Consider the following 27823-nt stretch of genomic DNA (forward strand, 5'->3'; position numbering starts at 1 on the left):
TGAATGCAGAACACCTGGTGTGTGTTCCACAGCTCTAGCTCCTTAGGGAGGCGTTCACGAGTTCCATGTTTTTGTTTTGTTTACAGCAAAATACACGTAATATAAAGTTTATCATTTTAACCATTTTAAAATGTACAGTTCAGGGGTACCAAGTACATACCTGGTACTGTGCAATCATCACTGCTTTCTACCTCCCACCTTTTCACTACCTCAAACAGAAACCCCATAGGTATGGACCTGTGAAGCAGTTGCTCCCCACTTGCCCCTTCCTTGAGGCCCTGGCAATCACATATTTGTTTTCTGTCCATTAGTTCCTTTCTGCTCCTGGTTTCTGAGGAAAACAATAGAGTCATGGTTGAAAAGAATTCTGCATTCTGTATGTTCAAGAATTTTATTTCAGTATTTTCTAAAGTGATTCCTCTCATTTCCCTCTCTTTTTTAAAAAAAAGATTTATTTATTTTTAGAGAGGGGAAGGGAGGAAGAGAGAGAAACCAATGTGTGGTTGCCTCTGGTGCACCCCCACTGGAGACCTGGCCTGCAACCCAGGCGTGTGCCCTGACTGGGAATTGAACTGGTGAGCCTTTGGTTTGCAGGCTGGTGCTCAATCCACTGAGCCACACCAGCCAGAGATGACTTCTATTTTAGTACAATTAGTATTCTAAGAAATTCAGGCTAGGACTCTACTACCATCCTAGAATCTTGATGCGGGTAAGGGTTAGGAGGAGGAGTAAAAGAGAAGGGGAAAGGCATGTTATAAACAAATAACTTGTAAATTTCCTCAAGGTAGTGGTAGCCCCAATACATAGGCACATTTGAACTACTAAGAAAAATCTATATGAACCCAGTCACTAAGTTCACTGAACATGAATAAGCACTAAAAATCAATAGAGCTTGATGGATTTTTTACACAAGAGAACTTTGGAGTGTGGAAAAGGTAAGCGCATGGGAGCAAATTTGCTCATTATCTTAGAAAATGGCATTTATTTGTTTTACAAATATTTGTTGAAAGCATGCCCTGGCTTCTCTGTAAATTACAACTGGTAGACACGTGGTATCCGCCTTTCTGGAGCTTGGAGTCAAGTGAGGCAGAGAAGCTAGATGGGAGTTTGTGTTATGGTTGTGGTGAGGGTAGAATACTATTGGGCCCCAGAGAAGAATCTTGGAGGCTTTGAGATCAATAAAGCTTTTTTGTTTGTTTTTTTTAATAAGAGAAAGTTAATTTAGAAAGCCATAGAAGTAGAAGTGAGCTTGTAGGTATTGTCAGTTCGTCCCCTTATTGGTGATGAGTTTGATCAGTTAGCTAAGGTGATGTTTTCCAGACTTTTCCACCTTTAGGATGCTTTTATGTAAGTAATCTGTAGGGAGTGATAATTTTAGATGGTTCCCCAACAACCTTTCACCCACTGATTTTAGCATACCTTGATGATCCTCATTGGAGGTTGCAAAATGGTAATTTTTGTAAATCATCCTTTTCACATTCACTGACAGCATTCTGTAAAAGATTTCCCTTCTCTTTCACTTCTGTCTTTTCTCTCTGAGTTTCATTACGGGCTCATGGGTTCCTTTTATTTATCTTTTTTAAAGATTTATTTATTTATTTTTAGAGAAAGTGAAAGGGAGGGAGAAAGAAGGAGAGAATCATCAATGTGTGGCTGCCTCTCGCACACCCCCAACTGGGGACCTGGCGAGCAACCCAGGCATGTGCCCTGACTGGGAATTGAACTGGCGACTCTGGTTTGCAGGCTGCCCCTCAATCCACTGAACCACACCAGCCAGAGCATGAATTCTTTTATATTCAATGTGTATTATATTAAATTAATTACTGTCAACTTTTTTAATGTTCAAACTCCCAGATTCAGCCAGTTTGTGGCTCCTATGTCCTTTTGACATGTCCCATCATTATTTAAGCAGTTTCTTATAGGCACAAGATATTCCTGACTCACCTTGAACTTTGCTATCCCCTCTGTCATTTTTCCAAGGAGCCCTGGATCCTTTTAGTGGCCAATGGTATTTAGAAACCTAGATAAACCTGGCTTTGCTGAGTAAGGAGTTTGAGGGATGTGGTAGAAAGACAGGACAGATTGTGGAGGGCCTTAAAGGTCAGGCTAGATAGTTGTGTTTTACTCTGTTGGCTCTAGGGAGCCAACCACTGGAAGCCAAGACCAGGAGAGTGACATAGTGTGCGTGATACTATGGAAAGGAAAGCGAGGGAGGCAGGGGGACAAATTGGAGGGACATTGCCCACCTGATATTTTTGCACATATTGAGAGGAGACATTCAGTTTAGGGATACAGTGAGCCGGTATAGGACACAGAAAACAAAATAAAAACAGACTGAAAGCAAATCAGGGAAAATAAAAGGAAATATAATCAGTTCACCGTGTGGATCACATGTGAATAATACATAATTATAAGTTATACACAATTCTTATTTAAGGGATTACAATATAATTGTTTGGGGAATATCCTTATATATGTATATATGTATGTAGTGTTTCTTGGGGAAGAAGAGGGCTAAGTCCTCATCTTCCACTGGAGAAAGTAAGCAGCTAATATTAAAACTGAAAAATTAGCCCTGGCCGGTGTGGCTCAGTTGGTATAATGTCATCCTGCAAAGCGAAATGTTGCAGATTTGATTCCTGATCAGGTCACATGCCTGGGTTCTGGGTTTGATACTCAGCTGGGGGTGTTCGAGAGGCAACGTATTGATGTTTCTCTCCCTCTCTTTCTTTCTCCCCTCTCCTCTCTCTAAAAATAAATAAATAAAATCTTAAAAAAAAACTGAAAAACTAAAGAATAGCGTTACATACATTATTTAGAAATATGGAGGTAAATACCGGAGAAGGCAGCTTAACAAATTGAAAATGGCTGCCTGGGGGGGCAGGAAGTAGATGAGGACGGGCTTCAGGGCTGCTTTTTGTAGAACTATTTGTGGTGGTTGTTTTTAACTGTTTATATGTTTCCTTTGGGGAACTAAGTACATTTGACCATGAAAAATATAATTTAAAACATTTTAAAACAACGAAGTCATAGTAGTAGTTTTGGGCAGAAATAATAAAGGCCTGAAGCAGGAGGGTGGGGATAGACCAAGATCTTAGGCAGGCAGAATTGGTTTTATCCGGGTTTTGCTTTCCATGGTCTCTGCTACCCAAAGTCAACAATGGCCTGAAAATATTAAATGAAAAATTTCAGAAATGAATTCATAAGTTTTAAATTGCATGCCTTTTGGAAATCGTTCTGTCTCGCTCAGGATAGGAATCATTTTTTTGTCTAGTGTATCCACACTACACACCTCTCACTGGTTAATCACTTAAGTAGTGCTCTTGGTTACCATTGAAGTATTTATGTTCAAATAACCCTTATTTTACTTAATAATACCCCCAAAGCACAAGAGTAGTGATGCAGGCAATCCAGATTTGCCAAAGAGGAGCAATTAAGTGCTTCCTTTAAGTGAAAGGGTCTGGCCCTGGCCTGGTAGCTCGGTTTGTTGGAGAGTGCCCCATGCACCAAGGTTTTGGTTCAATCCCTGGTCAGAGGCACCTGCAAGAATCAACCAACGAATGCATAAATGAGTGGAACAACAAATTGATATTTCTCTTTCTCTCTTTAAAAAAAAGGAACAAATTGTTTTTTTGCCCTGGCTGGTGTGGCTCAGTGGATTGAGTACCAGCCTGTGAGCTGAAGGGTCACCTGTTCGATTCCCAGTTAGGGCACATGCCTAGGTTGCCGGCCAGGTCTCCAGTTGGGGGTGTGCGAGAGGCAACTCATGGATGTATCTCTCACATATCAATGTTTCTCTCCCTCTCTCCCTCCTCCCTTCCCCTTCCTCTAAAAATAAGTAAATAAAACCTTTTTAAAAAATAAATATTTAGCCCTGGTTGGTGTGGCTCAGATTGAGCGCCAGCTTGAGAACTGTAGCGCAGCGGGTTCAATTTACAGTCAGGCAAGTGGCTGGCTTGCTGGCCAGGTCCCCAGTAGGGGGTGCATGAGAGGCAACCACACATTGATCTTTCCCTCTCTTTCTCTTCCCCTTCCCCTCTGTCTAAAAACAAAATAAATAAAATCTTTAAAAAATACCTAAAAAAATAAATACTTAAAAGTGATTAGGTATGTATGTGTAGGAAAAAAATGTGGGGTGTGTTAAACAAAAACTTCTATGGCTGAAATCTTTTCTAAAAGAAAGGGTTTAGTAAGACAAATGTAGCCAGAAAAAGGCCCAGGTCCTGGAACGTGAGTTATAAACCCCCAGTAGCAGTGCTAGTTGGAAAAAAAAAAACATAGTCACAATCTTAGGGTTGATGGCTGGCTCTTATGCAAACAGTTTGGAAAAGAAAGATGTAAGTCATTTTGAAAGAATTTACATTGGCTATAGATAGTGGGAGAAGGTGAAGCTGGGGCTAGTTCAGACTCCATGAGGAAGAAGCGTTTGTTACTTTGGATTGGCTGTGGGTGACTGTCAGGAAAGTTCAAGTGTAAACAAGAAGTTGAACTGCCCAGTAGTGAGCTACTCAGCTATTCTCTTTAGATAATCCAGTGGAAATAGTTCTCTTTAGATAATCCAGTGGAAATAGTGGAAGTTCATTCAAAGTTTTAACATATATTTAGGAATGTAAATAGTCTTTTGTTGGTTTTTCCCTTTATCTGTTGACTGAATAATCTCTCTTGTCTCCTCCTTCCACCCTCATGTCTACTGTGATTTAATTTAGGACTTCTCAGAATTTTCTCTCTGTCATATATAGGGTTTGGTCCTATTTGTGGTTTCAGGCATCCACTGGGGGTCTTGGAAATTTTCCCCACATATAGAGGTAGTGGGGACTACTGTCTGGTTGACCCTATGACTGTAGAGCTCAAGAGATATCAAGGCAGAGCCTGTGAGGTGGTAAGGAAGCTGGGGTCCTTAATAAAAATAAGAAACAGCCCTGGCTGGTGTGGCTCAGTGGATTGAGCGCCTGCCTTTGAACTGAAAGGTTGCAGGTTCGATTTCCAGTCAGGGCACACGCCTGGGTTGCAGGCCTGGTCCCCAGTTGGTGGCACGTGAGAGGCAACCACACATTGATGTTCTCTCCCTCTCTTTGTCCCTCTGTACCCACCTCCCCAAAATAAAATCTTAAAAAAAAAAAAACAGAAGTAAAGAACACCCAGGTAGAGCAGATATTGGAGGAAAAAAAGATAATAAACTATGGTTTGGGGATGTGTTGAGTTTGAGGAGCCAACAGGACAGTCAGGAAAAGATCGGCCGGAAGATGGAACTGTCTAAGCAAGGGTTTATGTCTGCATCAGCAAAGGATGGGTGTCTGGCAGGGCACAGCTCCATATGACACTGACCACAAAAACAGGCCCCGCTGATTGCGCTCCTGCCATAAACCTACCCAGTGGAGATCTGAGATCTGTACAGGGAAATGTGCTATGCTTCCGCAGTGTTATTCCTGCTGCTAAGCAGTCCCAGTTGACTTTGACCAGCAAAGGCTCTGTTGTAGATTCCTGGAAACTACACATTTTAATCTCTGCCCTTTATTATTACGTATTCAAATGTTGGGAGAGACAACACATCAAACAACAAATTTTGCTAAAATTCTGATTAAAACTCGAGAATTCAGTGAAAGCATTACATGGGCTGGAACAATCGGGAAAAGGTATTAGGAAGAAAGTGTGAAATTCAGATGCACAGAGGAGAAAGAAATACACTTTTGGCAGTGGGGAATTCCGGGAATTAGGAAGAAGTGGTTTACTTGGGGCTTGCTGAGACAGGCACTGAAGACTGGACAGGAAGAGTAAACTCGGAAGAGTACTGTAGGCAGCAAGTCAATGAAAGTATTAGAACAGCAAACTGGTAAGTTGCATTAATTTAGTCTCTCCCCCTTTTTTTTTTGACACCTTAAGGACAAGATGTTAAAATATTATGTTAATCGGTTACATTGTAAATTTGAGCCATAGAAATAGAGGAAATCCGCCCTGGTTGGGTAGTTCAGTTGGTTAGAGTGTTGTCCGGATAAGCCAAGGTTGTGGGTACAATCCCAGGTCAGGGCACATGGAAGCAGCAACCAATGAATGCATAACTAAGTGGAACAACAAAATCAATGTTTCTCTTTTCCTTCCTACATCCCTCCTTGTCTTAAAATAAATAAATAATAAAGAACATCCACCAAGGAAGAGTCACATTAAAGTTTTTTTTTATAGTGTTTCTTCATGTTGTTTTCCTTTTATAGAGGTGGGCGGAGAGAGAGAGGCAGAGAGAGAAACATCGATTTGTTGTTCTACTCATTCATGCATGCATTAGTTGACTCGTGTCTGCCCTTGTCACAGGTGGGCACAGGTAACCAGGTTCTTGGTAATTGTGGACAAAGAATTGAACTGAACATACAGAGACTTTATAGCATAAAGAGAGAGAGAGCAGATTTATTAGGCAATAGTATACTCCATAGAACGTGGGAGTGGGCTGACTCTGAGCAGAGACTACCTCAGGGGCTGGAGGGATTCTATTTTTTTAAAGATTTTATTTATTTTTAGAGAGAGGGGAAGGGAAGGAGTAAGAAAGAGAAATGTCAATGTGTGGTTGCCTCTCACACACCCTCTGGGGAGTTGGCCAGCACCCAGGCATGTGCCCTTACTTGGAATCAAGCCTGCGACCCTTTGCTGTGAAGGCTCGCGCTTAATCCAGAGTCACACCAGCCAGGACTGGAAGGATTCTATTCTTATAGGGTGGATATTTTCTGGCAAGTTTGGTTGGGCTTTTATTGCGCATGTAGAAGTAATTATATTGCTTTAAAGCTACTGTGTATGTGCCTCCCATGATTTTCCTTGATTGGCCACCAGAGAAGGGGGTCACACAATGTTATATAATGCTATTATAATGAAGCAGGGGTCATGTAGCATCTTCTGTGCAGGTGCATGCATGATTCACCATGATTCAGCGCTTTCCCAGAAATTGGGAACAACCAGTTTTAGAACAGGGGTCTCTGTCTGGTATCGATGTCCTTTATCTTAGCCCTGGGGCACCTCTGCAGTTTCCTCCTTCCTGACTGTCTCCTGCCTCACCCTGACCGGGGATGAAACCCACAACCTTGGTATATTAGGATGACATTCTAACCAACTGAGCTACTGGGCAAGGGCCTTTGTTTGTTTGTCTCTTACTGTTTTGGGTCTTTACTATGTGTATAGTCTACTATTAGGTATCTAGTCCTGCAAATGTCTATCCCATCAGTCTTCTAGTCTGTGCCTGTTAAATCTGTCAGCCTGTCTCCACTGATCTTGTTACATTTGAGGCCCTTGGTATCACTGCCATAAACTACTGCAGTTCTCTTTCAAGTGGCCACTCCATCACAAGCTGCGGCCAGGGTGATCACTTCTTTTGCCACTCCCACCTCTTGATGTTTTCTGCCTCAAAACCCCTACTTTATAGGCACATGTCCTGAATTTACTAAGTCTGCCCTGCTGATCCCTCTGCCTACAATGTTTGTATCTCATTTTTCGGCCAAGTGCTATTCATCTTTTCACAATCAAATCGAATGCCATATCCTCTGAGATCTCTTCTAATCCTCTTAGAAGAAATAGCTGCTGAAGAAAGATGAGTTCTCTTCTCTGCTCGGCGATCAGAGGAAAGTTCATACAAGTGGCCTCTGATCTAGAACTTACCTTACACTAGGGGTACACTTCTTCCCTCAAGGCGAGAAGGAAAGGAGAAAACGTCTGCTACGGTTGAACAAACTGTGAAGGATGTTCTGGGGCCACTGAAAATCTTTGACTCAAGGTAGACAATTTAATAGGGGGAAAATGATTATCAGTGTGTTTCTGATTGCATTGACTAGCTAAATAGATTCTGGACTATGTTGGTAGTCTGCTTGGAGAAGCAGCCCAAATGTCCTCACTCCCCAAGCACAGTTATTGCTGTCTTCTTACTGTGTATTTTGGTGAGCACTCATCACAATCACAACTATGATTATTTTTTTCTTTCTGTTTTTTTGTGGTCAAGTCTCTCCTTTTTTTTAAACCCTCACTTGATATGTTTATCAATTTTTAGAGAGAGAGAGTAAGGGAGAGAAATATCGATGTGAGAAAGAAACATCGATGGATTGCCTCCCATATGCCCCCCAACTGGGGATCGAACCTGCAACCTAGGCATGAGCCCTGACTCTGGGATTGAACTTGTGACCTTTTGATTTAAGGGACTACCTCCAACCAACTGAGCCACCTGGCCAGGGCATTTGTCTCTTTATCTTTTTTCAGGGAAGTCTGTCTTATCTTTTTCCCTTATAGCACCCAACACAGAGCCCTGAATGTTGTAGGTATTAGTAAAGACTATTTGAAGGAATGGATGTCTCTTTAATAGGTATGTCCTTTCCTAAGAATCTTCCATATTATCCTTTCCAGCAAGCCCCTAGAAAGGAGCACCACACCAATACCCAGATCTCAACCACACTCTCATCCAGCATTAAACTTTGGAGTGAGCAAGACTGGGGCTCAAGTTGTCCTTCAGTTGAACCTTTGCTAGGGCAAGGTTTTGGGGTTACTTACCGCTAACCCCTCCTCCCTTCGGCTCTACCCGCGCATCCCCGGGCGTGGCCGAGCGCTGCGCCTTTAAGAAGGGGGCGGAGCACAAGTGGAAAGACAAAGCCCCTGGCCGCGCGCTCCCCCTTCCCCCTCTCCAGCGCACCACACGGACAGTGGTGCCCGGATGTCGGTGTCGCCGTCGGTGACAGATGGCGCAGTGTCTATGTGTTAAGGGGTTTCTCTAGCCTGCCCGCCTTAAATTCCCGACTTTACGATTCCCCGCTAGCCCCACTTTCAACTTCAATGCTGGACGCCCGCACGCCTGTCACCGGCGCTTACATAACGTGACCTTTCACCTCTTCGTACTGCCCTATAGTGCGCTGCAACCCAACTACGCGGTCAGGGCAGGGGGCGGGATCCGAGCGCCGAGCGGCAGCTCCTCTGAGCCAATAGACTGTGAGCCCCGACTAGCTTTCCGCCTATTGGAGCACTCGCCAGCGGCGCAACAGGGGAGCAAGTTAGTGTGTATGCTGGCCCGGCGCGGGGGAGGAGGGGAATCTCCCGCCATTTTTCAATAATTTCCTCCTGTGCAGCTGAAGAGTCGTGTCTGCCGAACGCGGGGACCGGTAGCGGAGGTTGGCTGGAGGCTGCCAGGCGGCGCATCGCTGTGTGTTGGAATTCTGCGCCATTGCGTCCGGTTCCATGGCCTTCGCGCTGCCGCGCCAGTAGTGAGGGAGCCGAGTTCGCGCCGCCCTCTCACCCCTCCCCTCCCCCACCCTACCCCCAGGAGCCAGGCGCTCGCTCTGGGCCGCGGGGCCTAGTGTTGCGCCTAGGGCTCGTGGAGCTGCGGTCGCCTTCCCTTCCTTCGCCGCCGCCGCGATGGCGCCACTCTTGGGCCGCAAGCCTTTCCCTCTGGTGAAGCCGCTTCCCGGTGAGGAGTCGCTCTTCACCATCGCACACACTCAGGAGACCTTCCGCACTCGGGAGTATCCTTTTCTACCCGCGCCGGCCTGGCCGCCCGCGGGGTGGGGCGGGGTGGGCCGGGGGATCGCCGGGCCTGGGGGCCACGCAGCCCCACACCAGTGGCAGCTGTCAGCGTGCCCGACGCGGGCGGGCCTACACCCTGATCCTGAGTCCGCGGTTCTGAGGGGTGGGCGGGGGTGCGGACCGGCTCCGTTCAGGGCGCCACAGAGTCCCCGCATCTTCCATCCCTTCCCCGGCTCCTCATTTTGTGCAGGGGCCTCGCTGTCGGGGAGCGGCCCCCCGTACACACACATCCCCTGGGGTTGGTTGGCTTTAGGCCCAAGTACCACGGAGACAGGGCTTTCCTTTGCTCTTTTCTTTTTAAATTAAACCTTCAACTTAAGTTTTTGAAATTGTACCCGCGTGGTCTCGTGATCCGGCTTGTACAAGTCTCGACTGCGTTTTACCCCAGTCTGTGCGGGGGGTACTTGTGCGTTTCTCCTCCCGAATGGATTCTAGGCTGTTGATGAACTGACAACGATCGAGAGGCCCAAAACCAACAATAAAGTTCCAGACTTAAGAGTAAAGGCAAAGAAGAAAAAAGTACCTTGGAGGAGCTGATGCCTTCTTTCCCTAGGCAAGCACAGGTTTGAATGTTAACGACTTGGAAGGAGATTGGTATTTGTTTTTAAGTAAGATTAAAAACATAACAGGACATACTTAAAGTTTTTCTGATGTAATTCAGGAGTTTGAGGCTGATGTTTTACATTCTAAGCATTCTCTTTAATGATTGTTTCTTGCATGAGCTTAGTTTTTTGGTTAAAAGTTGCACGACTTTTATTTATTTTATGGGCCAGTTGAGTCCTTTTTGACGCGTTAAGTGTAAAAAAAAGATTTTTGAACAAAGCTTTAATGTACAGAAACTTAAAAGAGTGAAGGCTGCATTTAGTTTTTTCAGCCCTTCCTTTTTGGAAGGACTTGATTTCCTTTTTTCTTTCTCTTTCTTTAATCCTCACCTGAGGACATGCTTACTGATTTTTACAGAGAGGGAGAGAAACATCCATGTGATAAGAGATAAATCTATTGGTTGCTTCTGCAATGTGCCCCAACCGGAACTGATTCCACTACCTAGGCAAGTACCCTGAGGTAGAATCCAAGCGGGAGACCCTTCAGTTTACAGGACAGCACTCCACCCAACTAGCAACACCAGCTAGGGCAGAACTTGATTTCTTGTAGTTTCTTACTGCTTTTGTATAGAGGAGGAAGTGCCCATGAAGGGATATTTGATTTCATTTGTTTTAGATCACCTCTTTAATGTAGTACTTTATAGGATAATCTCATTCTTGTTAGAATGCACTTTGTGACTGTTGAGTGTTTACATATAAAGGGACCTGGATAGTGAGTCCCTGCTGTAAGAATGCTTTTGAAATACAATTATAGCATCTTGGAGCTGAATGGGTCTTGGAAAGGTTCAGGTTTTCCTGCCTGCTTTGCCAGGTGGTCCCAGAGAATTGAGGTTGACATTGTGTGAATGATGAGTATCCGGAGTAGAATCCAGTGCTTTTGCTACCTCATCTCTGTACGTAAATCAAAAAAAACAGGGACCCTGACTGTTGTGGCTCAGTTAGTTGGGCGTCATCCTGAAAAGCGAAAGATTTCAGGTTCAATTCCCAGTCAGGGCACATGCCTAGGTTGAGGTTTCAGTTCCTAGTCTGGTTAGAGTGTGTACCATTGATGTTTCTCACATCAGTGTTTCTCTCTCCTCCTCCCTTCCCCTCTCTGTAAAAATAATAGAAATTAAAACAAACAAAAAACCAGAATGCTATTCCTTCCTTTTAATGCTGTCACTTTTGTGTCAGTTTGGTATAAGGTCCATTTAAGGGTGAGGTAGGGGTGGTAGTCTGGTTCTTTGTTTTGTCCTGTTAGGACTTTTGGATTGCTTTGGAGAAGTACTCTAGCTCTACTAAATACAGCATTATTCTAAAGGTGCCCTACTTTAAAAAATAAATAAATAAATAACACTCCAAACATTGGTGGAGTAAAAGAGTTAATGGTGAGAATCTGCCATATCCTTCTCAAATGTCTTTCAGATATCTTTTGAGCAGTTGAACTACTATTATCAAATGTTAGTTTTTCAGGTCTGATTCTAAAGGCGTGTAAGAGATGAATTCTAAGTCTGTAATAGGTACTGAACCTTGTGGAAGTGATAGTAGCCACCTAATTTAGAACTGGCAGCACAGGATTTTTCATGTCATTTACCGAAATCATTGAAATAAAATGATACATATGAAGAGTTCTGAAAACTTAAGCTTTTAAAAAAAATTGATTTTAAAGAGAGGAAGAAGAAACATAGATTTTTGTTATTCCAGTATTTATGCATTCATTGGTTTTTTGGAGTTTTTTTTTAAAGATTTTTTTTATTTCCCTGGCTGGTGGGGCTCAGTGGATTTAGTGCTGGCCTGCAACTGGTTTGATTCCCAGCCAGAGCACACGCCTGGATTGCCAGCTAGGTTCCTCAGTAGGGGGCGCTGAAGAGGCAACCACACGTTAGTGTTTCCCTCTCTCCATCTCCCTCTAAAAATAAATAAGATTTATTTATTTAAGTAAATTTATTTATTTTTAAAAATAAAGATTTTTAAAAGATTTTATTTATTTATTTATTTATTAAGAGAGGGAGAGGGAGGGAGAGAAACATTGATCAGTTGTTTCTCCCATGCACACAACTGGTGACCTTTCGGCTCACAGGCCAGTTCACAGGCTGGCACTCAAATTCACTTAGCCAGCCACACTGACCAGGGCTTTTTGGTTGATTCTTGTATGTGCCCTGACCGGGGAGCCCACCCACAGTCTTTGTGTATTGGGACAATAACCAACTGAGCTACCTGGCCAGGGTAGAAGCCTGAAACTTATAAATGGTATGTATTTAATAGAAATCTGCATTTAAAAATTCCCATACCAGTACTTAACAGAACGCTTTTAACAGAGGAATTTTTTTTTAAAGACTTTATTTATTTGTTTTTAGAGGGAGGGAGAAAGAGGGAGAGAAACATAAACGTGTGAGAGAAACTTCCATCAGTTGCCTCTCGAGAACACCCCCAACTGGGGAACTGGCCTACAACCCAGGCATGTGTCCTGACCATGTGCCCCAACCCGGAACTGAACCTGGGACCTTTCGGTTTGCAGGCTGGTGCTTAATCCACCCAAGCCACACCAGCCTGAAACCGGGGAATTCTTAAATTGTGTTACATTGGGGGGGGGGGGGGGCGGGAATTGCTCACTTGGGAATGTCTACAAGTAGAAGCACTTAAGGATGGTTTTTAAACAATTGTATTGAGTGGTTAGCAAGTTGGCATAGTTCTTTATTAGGCAATTAGAGACTTTATATAGAGGAGAACACGTATATGGTTGGGAATAGCTGCCTTTGAAATACTGTTATTTCTAGTTCTTAATTTATATTTACAATTGTTTTTAATGGGGATTGATACCTTAGTTTTCTCCTAAGTACTACTTTTTTACTGCATGTGTATTCTATAACATATTTATATGATTTTTATTGACTTAAAGCTGTGAGTGTTGGTATGATCTTAAAGGCATTATTGTACATCTTTATTAAACTTACAGTGGTAGTTGTGAATGATGCATACGTTTAATGACTGGGTATTACATATTATTGATGACTGTTTATTGTACTGTGTCTTTACGTCTGTGCTACATTACTCCCTAGGTAGTACTACAGGCAGGACACTAGATCTTAGTTGGAAAGTTTCACTTTATCGGAATCAGTTTTTCTTTTTTTTTTTTAGAATCAGTTTTTTTCCTTCAAATTATTTTATTTATTTATGTTTAGAGAGAGTGGTAGGGGAGAGGGAAAAATCAATGCGTGGTTACCTCTCGCACGCCCCCTACTGGGGACAAGACTTGGTTCACAGCCCAGGCATGTGTCCTGACTGGGAATTTAACCAGTGACCCTTTGGTTCACAGGCTGGTGCTCAATCCACTGAGCCACACCATCCAGGGCAGCAAATTTTTTTTCTTTTGATATTATTTTTTTCTTTGATTGATTCTAGAGAGAGGGAGGGAGAAAATGAGGGAGAGAATCACTAATGTGAGAAAGAGACATCGATTAGCTCTCTTGTATGCACTCCTACCGGCGACCAAACCCAACCCATTACCCATTGCATGTGCCCTGACTGGGAATCAAACATGTCCTTTCAGTTTCATGACAACATTGGCCAGGGCTATCAGAATCAATTTTTTTTTTTAAGATTTTATTTATTTATTTTAGATAGTGGGGAAGGGAGGGAGAAACAGATTGAGAGAAATATGAATGTGTGGTTGCCTCTAGGATGCCCCTTAGTGGGGACCTGGCCTACAACCCAGGCATGTGCCCTGACTGGGAATTGAACTGGCGACTCTTTGGTTTGCAGGCCAGTACTCAATCCACTGAGCCACACCAGCCAGGGCCATAACAGTTATTTTTAACTTAATGACAGTTGGTCCAAAGAAAAATAGGATGAAAAGCAAATCTTGACTTGGCGCTTTGTTGTCTCCCTTAGAACTCTTATGGTTATAGTTGCACTTATTTAAGCTCCATACTTTTCCAGACCACTTCCTTTAAGGATGTCAAGTCCTTTATTTAAAGAAACAGCCTTACCTGGTGGGTGGAGATATAAAGTTCTCTGATGGAAGGGAGGTGAGTATTTGGAAAGAATACAGTCTACCATATTTTAGGGTTTCAGGGGATGTATTTCGGGGAAACTCACTTTTAAGTTGAGATCTGAAGGATGATTAGAATTTAGATGAATAAGAGAGGACTTCGTTCTTAGAAGAGTTTGTGAATTTGAAAGTTTCTTGATTTAAAAAAAATTGGAAGATGGCCAGAGCAAAGAAGTGGGAACGGAGATGGAGTTGCTTAGTGGTGACATACAGAAAAGGTTGCATCAGACCGGTCCTTGTAGAACAAGTTGAGGGGTTTGGACGCTACCTGAAATTTAGTGGGGGCTGTTGAAAAATTTGAACAGGAAAGAAGCAGGTGTTCAGGTTAGGAAGATCACTGTGGGGAGAGTGGATCTGCTACTAGATTCGTGAAGTGGTCATTAGATAATGTAGCCAATAGATAATGGTGGTCTGAATAAATTTACTAGTCCTTGACATGGAGAGAAGTACAATAGATAAATATCAGAAATAAATCATTACAGATAGATTGGACAGTTTGGTGATTGATTGGGAAGGAGTCAAAGATAATATTTTGGTTGTCACTTGGTTAGTGGTGTCATTCTCTGATATAGAGAACTCTGGAAGAGGAGCAAGTGTTTTATTTATTTTGTTGGCTTGGAGTGGGGAGGGTGGGATAGGAAGCGAAATGTTTAGTTTGGATGTTCTTATATTGAGTTGCTGTGGATATCCAAATGGAGATGTCTATTACTAGTGTGTATGTGGTCCTGGAGGTCAGAGAGAGGAGACTGAACTGGTGATAGAAATGATTACTGTCTAAATTTTGATTGCAGTAATGTAATGGAAATGGATGAGGTCAGCCAGACTAAGATTGCTATACTGATAACAGTGATTTTCAAAGGCGGGTGGGAAAAATATGTATATGGGTAGAAGAGACTTTAATTGTTTGGAAAACCGTAAATCGTTAATATTTGATATCTAAATATGTATTGTTTGAAAAAAGTTTCCCTTTTTTTTTCTTAAAATAATAAAAATAACCAAATCTACCTCAACAAAATCTTATTTGGTGGAGTGACTTTTCAGTACTGTGTGAGTCAGGATTGTTTCCTTGTGTGGGAACTGTTTGCATTTCAGGGGGCCTGAGGGCAAGTGAGTTTTATAAAGTAATCAGAAGAAGAAATGGTTTTAAAAACAAACAGAATTGAGAAAAATGGATATTAGGGTGAGAAGCACAAAAGACCAAACAAATAAAATTGGCTCTTATGGTGAGAAACACAAAGGACCAGAGAAGAGGAGGATTACCAGTGAGGCCAATTAAAATGTTTTGGCTGGGTGAGAAATGAATATCAAAGAGGCTGGATTTAGTTAGTGGCTCTGTTGGAGAGAAAGGACTAAATTGAGAAATATGTAAGTGGTCGCAGTTAGGGACTGAAAAAATGAAGATGATTTCCTGATTTCTGACTTGGGCACTAGGGACCATTCAGTGAGACTGAAAACACCTGTTAAGGAACAAAGTTTGGGAGAATGAGGTGTGGTTAATAAGAATTAAGCTTATCCCTGGCTGGTGTGGCCCAATGGGTTGAAGGTGGGCCTGTGAACCAGAAGGGTGCTGGTTTGGATCCTGGTCAGGCCACATGTCTGGGTGTGGGCCAGGTCGCCTCTCGGGGGCATGTGAGAGGCAACCAGTCAGTGTATCTCTCACACATCAGATGTTTTTCTCCCTCTCTCCCTCCCTTCCTGTCTCTCTAAAATAAATACATAAAATCTTTTTTTAAAAAGAATTAAATTTAGCCCTGGCTGGTGTGGCTCAGTTGGTGGGGCGTTGGCCAGCAAAGTGAAAGGTCTGTGGTGCGAATGCCTGGGTTGCAGGTTTGGTCCCTGCTTGGGGCAGGTATGAGAGGCAGTTGATGTTTCTCATCTTCTTCCTCCCTTCCCCTCTCTCTAAAATAATAAATAAGTAAAAATCTTTAAAAAGAATTTAGTTTAGAAGAAGTTGGGTTTGAGGTATTACTGCGGCATCCAGGTGATCCCAGTAAGTTGTTGACTATATATGTGGGTCTAGAACAAGGTGAGTGGACTGGGCACATTTACTTCTAAAAATAACTAATTAAAAAAACTTAATGTTCTTTGTTTAGTACATATTTGCTAATATCATTTATGTTCTCTGGTTACTCAGTGAATTTCAATGAAGCTGAGTAACTATTACAATGTTAAGCTTTTTGTATTTTAAATAAATCTATTTACTGGTTGTCATTACCTCCCTTCCCCCAGTGCAAAAAGTCAAATAAAAACAAACAAATCCATCTTGTTGATTAATTAGTTATGATATTAGGAGCCATGCTATTGCTATTTTTGTCTACACTGTAGTCCCACCTTTCCACAGGGAATTAGTTCCAAGACCCCCAGTGGATGCCTTGAAACAGTATTGAAATACTGAGACAGTACCAAACAAGGACTGTCTGGGAAAAGTCGAAACATTGTTAATATAGTGAGAACAGTTTGCGTGCCATCTATGTAACCTGGCAGCCAAAGAGAGGGGACTGGAATGTACATGCGTGAACAATGATGACTTTACTAGTCAGTTGAGGCACAGATGCCATTGAGTGAGCCTGTGTACTGTGTGGTCGTCTCATTGAAAATGTGCATCAAGTTTTGCGTTAAGCTTGAACTTCCTCTGTTGAAACCGCTGGGATGATTCAGAAGGCTGCAGCTATGGGCAACTGGTGATTGGCAGCCTCGTCATGGCAACACTCCCCTCATGCATAACATCTGTGGAATTTTTTAGTGAAACATCAAGGCATCCAGGTGACTTAGCTCTGCTACAGCCCAGATTTGGCACCCTGTGACTTCTGGATTTTTCCAAAACTAAAATCACCTTTAAAAGGGAAGAGATTTCAGAGCATCGATGAGGTTCAGAAAAAATACAACGGAGCAGTCGATGGTGACTGGGAGAACTGTGTGAGTTTTCAAGGCGCCTACTTTGAAGGGGACTGAGGCCTCTTTGTCATTGTCCTGTGTACAATGTATCTTGTATCTTGAGTAAATGTCTTTTTCATATTATGTGGCTGAATACCTTCTGGACAGACCTCTCGTATGCTGTATTTTGTTCTTTACATATATACCTCTGATAAAGTTTAAGGCTTCTCTTTGGCACTGAATTGCCAGCAATATTTCTCTTGTGCTTTGAGGCCATTATTAAGTAAAATAAAAGTTATTTGAACATAGCAATAACCATGATGGTCAGTCTGGTAACAGAGATGGCAACTAAGTGACTAATGTGCCTGAATACACTGGGCAAAAGGATGATTCAGGGAGTGGGATGGTGCAAGATTTAAAACTTATAAATTGTTTATTTCTGGAATTTTCCAGTTAATATTTCTGAACCACGTTTGACAGGATAGCTGAAACTGGAAAGCAAAAACTGCAGCTAAGGGGGACTAACACAGGCTTTTACACATTTTCAGTGATTGGATTTACATAACTTTGTATGGATGTCTGACTCCTGGCTTTTACTTTTTCTGTATTTTGTTTAATTCTATGAATATTAGCTTCAACCCCAGTGAGGAAAATAGACTTATTGCTTTGTTTCTGTCAGATCCGGAAAATGATGTGAGAGAAGGTGTTTTTACTATTGGCTAAAATGGCTGTTTTGGATTACCTCTGGATTTGTCCCTGTTAATTGTCTTTTTATTGATCATAACCCTGGAAAACCAAGAATCTTCATAAATTAAAAAGGAATTACTGTCCTGACTGGTATGGGTCAACTGGTTGGGTGCTCGTCCTGCAAAGCAAAAGGTCGCTGGTTCACTCTCAGGTCAGGGCACGTGCCTGGGTTGCTGGTTCGGTTCCTGGTTGGGGTGTGTACGAAAAGCAACCCATCAATGTTTGTCTCCCACGTCAGTGTTTCTCTCCCATGTCAATGTTTCTCTCCCTGTCTTCTCCCTCCCTTCCCCTCTCTCTAAAAATAAATGAATAAAATTTTACAGGAATTACTTGTTCATTTGTGAGGTGATATTACAGAGGGAGCTGTTTAAATACTTTATTTCAACCACTGTAAAATAAAGTCACTTGGAAAGTATAGAGATTGGCAGCTAATTCTCTAGTTGTGTCAGTTTATTTTCTTGCATAGCATCTGTTTATAAAAGTGTATTAGCTAATTATCATTGAATTTGATAGTTGTGGCTGGCTGATAGTGACGTACGGTTGGAATGTTGTAGAAAGTTCCCATATATATGGCACTACCTTATGACGTCCTCTTCCATCTCTCTCATGATGACTGAACAATGACTGGTAAATGACTTGTGAATGTATTGCTGTTGTAGACAACATAAAGACAATAAATATTATGTCAAAATTATTTTTAGGGCTTTATGGAGTTTTTTAAATCCTAAGGATCAACAGGTGTTCCAAAGGTAGACTAGAAGACGTAGTAAATGGATCCTTAGCAGATGCACAAGGTTACTTCAAACCGCGTGTGACGCTGGCGTAGTCATCTCATCTTACTGTGGAAATGATTCTTAAACTTGATGACCATCTGAGTTGTGTAGTAATTCCACATACCCTAAATTCTTATTTCTCAGTGACTTTGTCTTATTTTGTCTTTATTTTTTCTTATGAATTTTTAGTACTGTGTGAGTCTTGTGAAATGAAATTTGGATGAATTGAAGCCACATTTGTACCATAAAGTATTGTTTTTTAACTTATTTTAAAAATTCTTGATTTTAGAGAGGAAAAAACATCAATTTGTTCCACTTATTTTTTAAGGTTGTACTTATTTTTTTAGAGAGAGGAAGGGGGAGGGAGGAAGAGAGGGAGAGAAACATAGATGTGAGAGAGAAACATGGGTCAGTTCTGACTGGGACCAAGCCCTGGCACGTGCCCTGACTGGGAATCCAACTGGTGACTTTTTGCTTTGTAGGACAGGACATCACCCAGCCATCGGTGCTTCACCGGTCAGAGCCTGCCTACTTTTGTATTCGTTGGTTGATTCTTGTATATGCTCGGACCAGGGATCAAATCTGTAACCTTGGTGTATCAGGATGACTCTAACCAACTGAGCTACCCTGCCAGGGCTAAAGGTATTATTACTATTTTATTTGTAAAATGTGACAGACCATTCTGATCATACTTTAGTCTTACTCATCTTGTTTGGATTTGCCAACTGAAAACTGACTTCAATTTTATCTTCTGCTGTATGTCACAGAAAGAATACTATAGGTTTTTTTCTATATATGATAAATATTTTTTGGGTATGGATTAGTTGCCTCTGTTGCTTGAATATTGTTTTCCTGAGCTGCTGCTAACAGAGAATATGAAGCCCGCTTGGAAAGGTACAGTGAGCGCATTTGGACATGTAAGAGTACCGGAAGCAGTCAGCTAACACACAAAGAGGCCTGGGAGGAGGAACAGGAAGTTGCTGAACTGTAAGTAATATAAACATTGCTATTCTAGCACCATCTTCACATTATTAGGAAAGGGGGGGTAGTAACTGCAAAGCAATGTTTGTATTAAAATTTATGGGGCATAAATTGTAATACATTAGTATACTGTATTGGTGTTTAAGGGTCCTTGCCTAGTGGAATTTTGCTAGTAACAAAGTGTGTGGAATATGTAGTTGTGTGTATACTTACGTAGGTATTTACCAAGCTTTTGAGTGTCCTGCTCTATACCTTTCTTTATCTTGTAAATATTTTGAAAATACGGTTGTAAGCAACAGAAACGAATATGATATAGAAGTAATGTGGAGGTGTGAATAAGCAGAACGTTTTTCTTAATTTTGTGGTCATTTGAAATTTGAGATAGTGTTTATAGCAGCTATCAAAATAGAGTTCCAAGACCATTTATCTAAGTGGGCTTGTTGAATGAGGAGTCTTAAAAAAAATCCTGTCTGTATTTGGAGTGCTTGCTTATCTAGGTGTCACCGCAAAGAAAACACTTGGAATTTGGGCAGTAGAAACGTGCAGAAAATAAGTAGAAACTGTGGATGATAGATTACTCTTTTTGGGAATTTGGAATAGACTCCTTTTCTGAGGACTTCTCATTGACTTGTCCTGATAACAGATAAACAGAGCATATAATTCTGCTCTTTTGCGTGTACAGTAACACTGGGTTTAGTTGAGGTTTTGGTTCTAGTTATGGCTATAGCACAGACTAATAATTAGTCAAGTTTGTTAACCTGGTGCCTGTTTCTTCTTTGCTTGGGTCACTTACATCATTCTGTTTTAGATTAGTGTTATTTATGTATATGTATTTTTTAGTGTAATAGACCAGGGGTTGGCTGCCCTTTTCTGTAAAATGACAGGTGGTAAATATTTTAGGGTTCGTGGACCATATGTTCTTTGTTTCACTATTCAATTCTAAGGTTGTACAGTGAAAACAGCCACAGATAATAATACATAAATGAATGAGGATGACTGTTCCAATAAAATTTTACTTACAAAAACTAGTAACAGGCTGGATTTGGCCCATGGGTTGTTGCCTCCTATAGTAGCCTCTAAGCTTCTTCAGGGCAGCTCTCATATTTTACTTTTTGTTGAGTTGGTTACAGTACCTAGGCACAGTCCTCTGCACTACGTAAGTACTATTTGCTCTTTGCAAATAGAGAGAATACTACTTTCTTTGCATGGGTTTTGGGACAAAAAGGAGACTAACCTGGAGTTGTTAGGGAAAACATGGGATTTTATGAAGATGGTGACATTTGAAGGATAGTTTGTGCCAAATTATAGAAGCAAGATGAGACATTTGTATTTAATTCAGTGAATAGTGTGAGGACAGCAATAATTTTGAACAGAAGTACAAATGACAGTTTGGATGATTGAGGTTGGGCTTTGAGAAGATTAATCCAGAAGCAGCTTGTAGGATGAGTTAGAGAAGGAAGAGACAGGTGTGAAGTCCATGTAGGCTGGCAAGGATAGTGTTCAGGTAGGGTATCATGGTATTATTGAGAATAAAAAGAATGAGGTGGGTTCTCTAATTCCTGAAAAGAGAGTTGTTTTTGGCTGTAACTTTGGAAAACCACTGCATACTTTGTTCTTAATACACAGTAGTGTATTAGTTTTCAGAAGACCTGTAGTAAAGAAAATTTAGCTTGGTTTAATCTTGTGGATTTCAAATTAACTTGACCTTAGACCTGATTACATCAGAGGGAAGTTCTGAAGAACACACTTGGGTAATGTTTTATGTGATTTGATAACTGATAGCATATAGTGGGTGGTGGGAGTAATTACTGAAAAATACAGGTTTTACAACTTTTATTTAAAATAGAAAAATTTTTTCTGATTATAAAAGTAATGCATACTTGTTATAAGAATGTAAATAATAGTTAGTAAAAGAATCTGAACATCATTGTCCAACTTTACTTCCCAGAATAACCACAACCAGTGAAGTTTTAAGTCAAGTGACTGGGAGACTTAATGGAAAGAGAGTGAATTTATAAGGGCCAAGAAAGGTCTCATGAAATTGAGGAAGTCTGAGGACATCTGGGAAGGATGATTAAGCTGAGAGGCAGGACAGCGGGGAGAGGACAAAGGTAATAGCCTTAACAAAGTCAGGGAGACTAGAATCTTACTGATTGTGACTAGGGAATAGCAGGTAACTTGGTGGGTTAAATAATTGTAAGGGAGTATTATGATAAGAGATTTTAAGTCTAGCAGTCAGTTGGTGCAACATTTGTAGTTATGAACAGCAGAGAGTGATTGAGAATATTAGAATATGAAAATAAACCTAATACTTGCATTTGCCTGCATGTTCTCATGCCTCTTCCTCCCCTCTGCCCACAGCACAGATACTAAACTCTGGGGGGGGAGGGGGTGATAAGGGGACTAAATAGTAATGGGGAAAAAAATACAATAAAGATTAAATTAAACAAAAAAAACCAAGTACTAAACTGGTTAGAATTAGAATCTAATTACTATCCATTAAGTTTGCTTCCTATTTTCTGCTACCATCAAGAATCCAGCAATAAATATATTTGTGTACACATGATGGTTTTGATAATTGTCAAATTGCTTTCCAAAAAAGTTGAAACATGGGCTATTAAGCAGTGTATGGGTGTTACTTTACACTATTTATTTGCCCTTGTTGGTTATGATAATTAAAATTCCTTTTTGCTAGCTTATTAAGTGAAAAGTAGTACATCATGGTTTTACTTTGCAAGGGCTTTGGAGTTCAAGTCATGGTTCTAACATGTTAATTCTCCCTGATTTATTTTCCTTATCCATAAAATGAAAATTCTAGATACCTCATAAGGTATTAGGAGAACTAAATGAATGAATGCATATGAAAGCATCTTATTGATTCAGTCATAATACAAATAACAGTTGTTGTGGTATCCTAACTAAAAAAATGGGAAAAAGGCAATGAATAAAATAATTTGTACCTACAAAGGGAAGTCTACTGCAAAAACAAATTACTGGGAAAATGACCAGCCTTACTAATGATGTGCCTATTATTTTCATTGTATAGATGAGAAAATTAACCTGGATAGGTCAGTCTGACAAAGCTATTTTTTAAAAAATTTTATTTATTTTTAGAGAGGGGAAGGCAGGGAGACAGGGAGAGAAATATCAGTGTGGTTGCCTTTTGCACGCCGCCCACTGGGGACCCTCCCACAACCTGGGCATATGCCCTAGACTGGGAACTGAATTGGTGACCCTTTGGTTCACAGGTCAGCACTCCTTCCACTGAGCCACACCAGCCAGGGCTGACAAAGCTAGTTTTAAGTTTGTTCTTTTTCCTGTGTATCATGTAGTTCTTAATCTTTGTATTCTCCAGTGCCTTGCATATATTTGCTAAAGAACTGTTTAAATGGACCTGAATTAAAACTCTGGATAGATTTTTCTTCATTTTTGTGGTAATTAATAATGTATTTGTTTAGTTTGAAGGAAGAGTTTCCTGCCTGGTATGAGAAACTTGTTCTAGAAATGGTTCACCATAACACAGCCTCCTTAGAGAAGTTAGTAGATACTGCTTGGTTGGAGATCATGACCAAATACGCTGTGGGAGAAGAGTGTGACTTTGAGGTAAGTGTCTTTTTTTTTTTTTTTTTTTTTTTTTTAATGTGATTTGACTCACTAACCATATGTCAAGATTGGGACTTCTGCTGTAGATAACAGAATGCATTTCTGTATGTATAAAATAGTGTTATATGAAGTCTTCTCTACTTAATATCAGCATAAGGGCCAAATTTTAGAATACTAGGCTAGCCATTTTATATAATATCTTGCAGAGTCTGCATAGACATGTTGAGGTTGTAAACAGGCTCATATTTAAATAGATTGTTTACATTGTTATATGAATTACGGGTGAATTCAGCTGAATGTAATGAAATACCTAATAGTGGCCAGTACTTTTCAAATTTCAGCCTAAATAAAATAAATTATTCTTAAACTGTTTCAAAAAACTGAAGAGGAAGGAATGCTTCCAAACTCTTATCTATGAAGCCATCATTACCCTAATACCAAAACCAGATAAAGACATTACACAAAAAGGAAAATTATAGGCAAATATCCTTGATGAATATAGATGCAAAAAATTTCAACAAGATATTAGCAAACTGGATTCAACAATGTATTAGAAGGATTATACATCATGACCAAGTGGGATTCTTCCCAGGGATGCAAAGATGGTTCAACATCCATAAACCAATCAATCATTGTAATACATCACAATAAACTAATGATCATAAAAATGATCATAAAAACCATAATGATCTCAGTAGGAAAAAGCATTTGACAGAATTAACATACTTTCATGGTAAAAACTCAACCAACTGGTTATGGAAGGAACATCTCAACATAATAAAGGCCACATGTGGCAAATCCACAGCTGCTGTCATACTCAGTGGTGAAAAGCTGAAAGCCTTCCCTCTAAAATCAGGAACAAGGCAAGGATGCCCAGTTTTACCACTTACAGTCAACATAGAAGTGGAACCCTAGCCATAGCAGTCAGACAAGACAAAGAAATAAAGTTCATCTAGATTAAGGAAAAAGTAAAACTCTAATTACTTTCAGATGACATGATACTATGTATAGAAAACCCTAAAGATTCCATCAGAGAACTATTAGAATAAATGATTTCAGTAAAGTTTTAGGATACAGAATCAGTCTACATAAAACTGTTGCATTTCTACACAGCAGTAATGAATGATCAGAGGAAGAAACTTTTTTTTTAGATTTTATTTATTTTTAGAGAGGGGAAGGGAGGGAGAATGAGGGAGAGAAACATTGATGGGCAAGAGAGAAACACCCATCTGTTGCCTCTTGCACACCCCCAACCAGGGACCTGGCCCATTCTCCAGGCATGTGCTCTGACTGGGAATCGAACTGGTGACCTTTCGGTTCACAGGCCAACACTCAATATACTGAGCCACACCAGCCAGGGCAAGAAGAAATTAAGAAAAATCTCATTTACAAATTCAAGAAATTTAACAGAAACGATGAAAGACTTGTATCCTGAAAACTATGACAATGACAAAAGAAGTTAAGAAGATACAAATAAATGGAAGGATATATACCTTGCTCATGGATTGGAAGGATTAATATTGTTAAAATGTCCTTACTATCTAAAGTAATATACAGATTCAGTGCAGTCCTTATTAAAATACCAATGTCATTCTTCTCGGAATCAGAACAACTAATCCTAACATTTATATGGAACCACAAAAGACTCCAAATAGCCAAAGAAATCTTAGAATAAAACAAAGTGGGAGGTATCATGCACCCTGATGATATCAAACTATATACAAAGCTATAGTTTTGTAGTATGATCAAAATAGTATGGTACTGGCATAAAAACATATGTAAATCAATGAGACGGAATAGAGAGCCCAGAAATAAATCCTTACTTACATGGTCGATGAATCTACAACCGAGGAGGCCAGGATACACAGTGGGATAAAGACAGTTTCTTCAATAAGTGGTATTGGCAAAACTTGACAGATACATGCAAAAAAAATGAAATTGGATCACTTTCTTATACCATATACAAAAATAAACTCAAAATGGATTAGAGACTTAAATGTTAGACCTGAACCCGTAAACTCCTAGATGAAAACATAGGCAGTGAAGTCTTGGGCATGAGTCTTTGCAGTATCTCTTTAGATGTGTTTTCTCAAGTGAGGGAAACAAAAGAAAAAAATAAACAAGCAGGACTACATCAAACTAAAAAGGCAGCATTACTAGTAATAGCCAAGATATGGAGACAACCTAGAATAGATTAATGGATAAAGATTATTTGGTAAATATATACAATGGAATATTATTCAGCAGTCAGTGAAATACTGCTTTTTGCAACTACATGAACCTAGAGGCTATTACTCTAAATGAAATAAGTCAGAGAAAGACAAATACTGTACGATCTCATATATGGAATTTAGAAAAAGACAAAATAAGTGAATCAACAAAATAGAAACAGACCCGTGGATGTAGAGATCAAGCTGATGATTGCCAAAGGAGAGAGGGTGGGGAGATGGAAATTTTGAAAAAGGAGAGTGCAAAACAAATGAGTTGCTTAAAAAAAATAGGGTGGGTACTGTATTCCTATTTTGGATAAGAGTTTTATTCGCAAGTTTGATGTTACTATAATAGGTTTACAACGAATCTCACATAAATGGACATATTCACATGGTCACGGATACAGTCAAATAATGAGCCCACCAAATGAAAACAAGAGACAAGGAGAAAAAGGAAATAGACACACACAGAGACATGAGGATAGATACAGAAAAACAAATCAACAGAGATGTACGTAAATACAAGGCCACTTTTCTTAAAAACCCATCAACCTGGCCAGTCTGCCTTCCTTGGGAAATGATAGCTGGTTCAGCTCAACAGGGAGCAGCTGAATAATTGACCTTGAATGATTCCTTGTCCAAAAGGTTTGAATACATGACCACTACTTCAGGCAAGGAGATGATAAAGCCTGATGTCATGTGCCAACTTGTGGGTCCAGTTAACCCTCAGCTTTGGAAAAGGGACAAAAATTCTTATCAGCCTGGTCTATCTATCAATCCTCTATGATTCCCCCTTAAAAAAAAATTAGAAAACCTCTGAATATACATTCTTGGGCCCTATCGCCTGAGAGTTTGGTTCAGAGGATCTAGGGTAGGTTCTAAAGATTGGCAGTTCTCCCAACTCCGGAGAGTGGTGGTACTGACATTCTGGAGACAACACTTTGAGTAGCATCAGTTCAAGCAATGAAGACACTTGACATCTCACATAAAAAGCCTTTAGAGGAAGGCAATTCCAAATTCGGTATACAGGCTGAATAATCTTGTGAAGGACCTAGACATTTTGTGTCTTTCTGCTTTTCTTCTCTGTTCTTAAGAGTGTTGGATTTTGTCTTTGGCATTGTTGCCTCTTGGTTGTAAAACTGTGGCTGTACTCAGGAAATGATTATCAAAGCGTTCTGGGAAAATTTTTACTAGAAGCATATGCCTCCCCACCCCCATTTATCTTTACATGTTGTTGGCTGGATCATGGCTCACATTGACACCCTTAACTGCAAGGGGGCTAAGCAAGTTGATACTGCCCTTTTTTAAAGCCTCAAATGAGGCAGGCTTGCAAGAGGGGGAATGGCTTAGATAGCCCAACAATAGCCAGTAAATGATGGGACAAGGATTCAGACTTTTTTCTGTATGTCTTTCTGGTTCCAAAATCGTTGTTCTTTCCTTACTTTGACTCCCTGTATATCCTAGCTATCTCTTTTTATATTTGTAATGTCTGTGGGACCACCAGTGTGTTTTAATCACACACTTGATATCAGTCAGCACTCTTACAGGAAACAGAGGGAATATACACTGTGCGATTGAACTGAATTTATTTATTTATTTTTAAAGATTTATTTTTAGGGGGGAAGGGAAGGAGAGGGAAACATCAGTATATATACACAGTTGAATGTGTATATACCCTTGACTAAAGATTTTTTTTCTTGAGTGTTTACTCTTTTAATAACTAATAATATTGAGCATCATACGTGCTTTTTGCTATACTTCTATTGATATTTTCTTCGGTGAAGTGTGTGTTCAAATCTTTCTCCATCTTTAAATTGGATTGTTTTCTTGTGTTTGAGTTTGGAGAGTTCTTTATTCTGGACATAAGTTCTTATAGATAGATACATGCTTTTGCTTTTTCTCCCAGTCTAGGGATTATGCTGGCATTCTTTTAACAGTTTCTAGAGGAGCTTAAGTCATAAGGTTTGATGATGCTGATAGAAAACAAATACACTTAATCATATCTATAACTACATTCAAGCATTTTAGTTAAAAGGTAGGGATTGTCAGATCAGATAAAGAAGACCTATCAGAAAGGTACAAATAGAATAATAGTAAATGGATGGTGGAAGAGATACTTCCTAAAATTTGTCAAAAGAAATCTTGAGTTGCTATATAAGTACCAGATAAAGTAGACTTCAGGGCAAAGAATATTACCATGGATAAAGAAGCATTTCATAATGACAAAGGGGTCAGTTTATTAAGAGGACAGAGTAGTCCTTAATGGTTATGCATTTACTAACAAGAGCTTTAAAATATGTGAAAGAAAAATAGAAGTATAAGAAATAGATAAGTCACAATTATAGAGATTTCAACACTCTCCCTTCTCAATAACTGATAGAAAAAGTAGACAGAAAATCAGCCAGAATATAGAAAACTTGAATATTGTTATCAACCAACTTGACCTAATTGTCATTTATAAAACATTCC

The 27823-nt window shown here is 40.3% G+C and overlaps 1 protein-coding gene across 1 annotated transcript in view; it reads left to right on the forward strand.

Annotated features, from left to right (window-relative positions):
• The first annotated feature begins 9007 nt into the window (after positions 1–9007).
• The window catches only part of BAZ1B (bromodomain adjacent to zinc finger domain 1B), a 73157-nt gene continuing 54341 nt past the window's right edge, over positions 9008–27823 (forward strand). Inside the window, exons 1-3 of the mRNA XM_024571328.4 lie at positions 9008–9473; positions 19431–19547; positions 23000–23144. Coding sequence (XP_024427096.2) covers positions 9367–9473; positions 19431–19547; positions 23000–23144 — 369 coding nt within the window. The 5' untranslated portion in view covers positions 9008–9366. The remainder of the gene's footprint in view (positions 9474–19430; positions 19548–22999; positions 23145–27823) is intronic.

Source organism: Desmodus rotundus, chromosome 1 (genome assembly GCF_022682495.2).
Source record: "Desmodus rotundus isolate HL8 chromosome 1, HLdesRot8A.1, whole genome shotgun sequence".
Classification (NCBI taxonomy): Eukaryota; Metazoa; Chordata; class Mammalia; order Chiroptera; family Phyllostomidae; genus Desmodus; species Desmodus rotundus.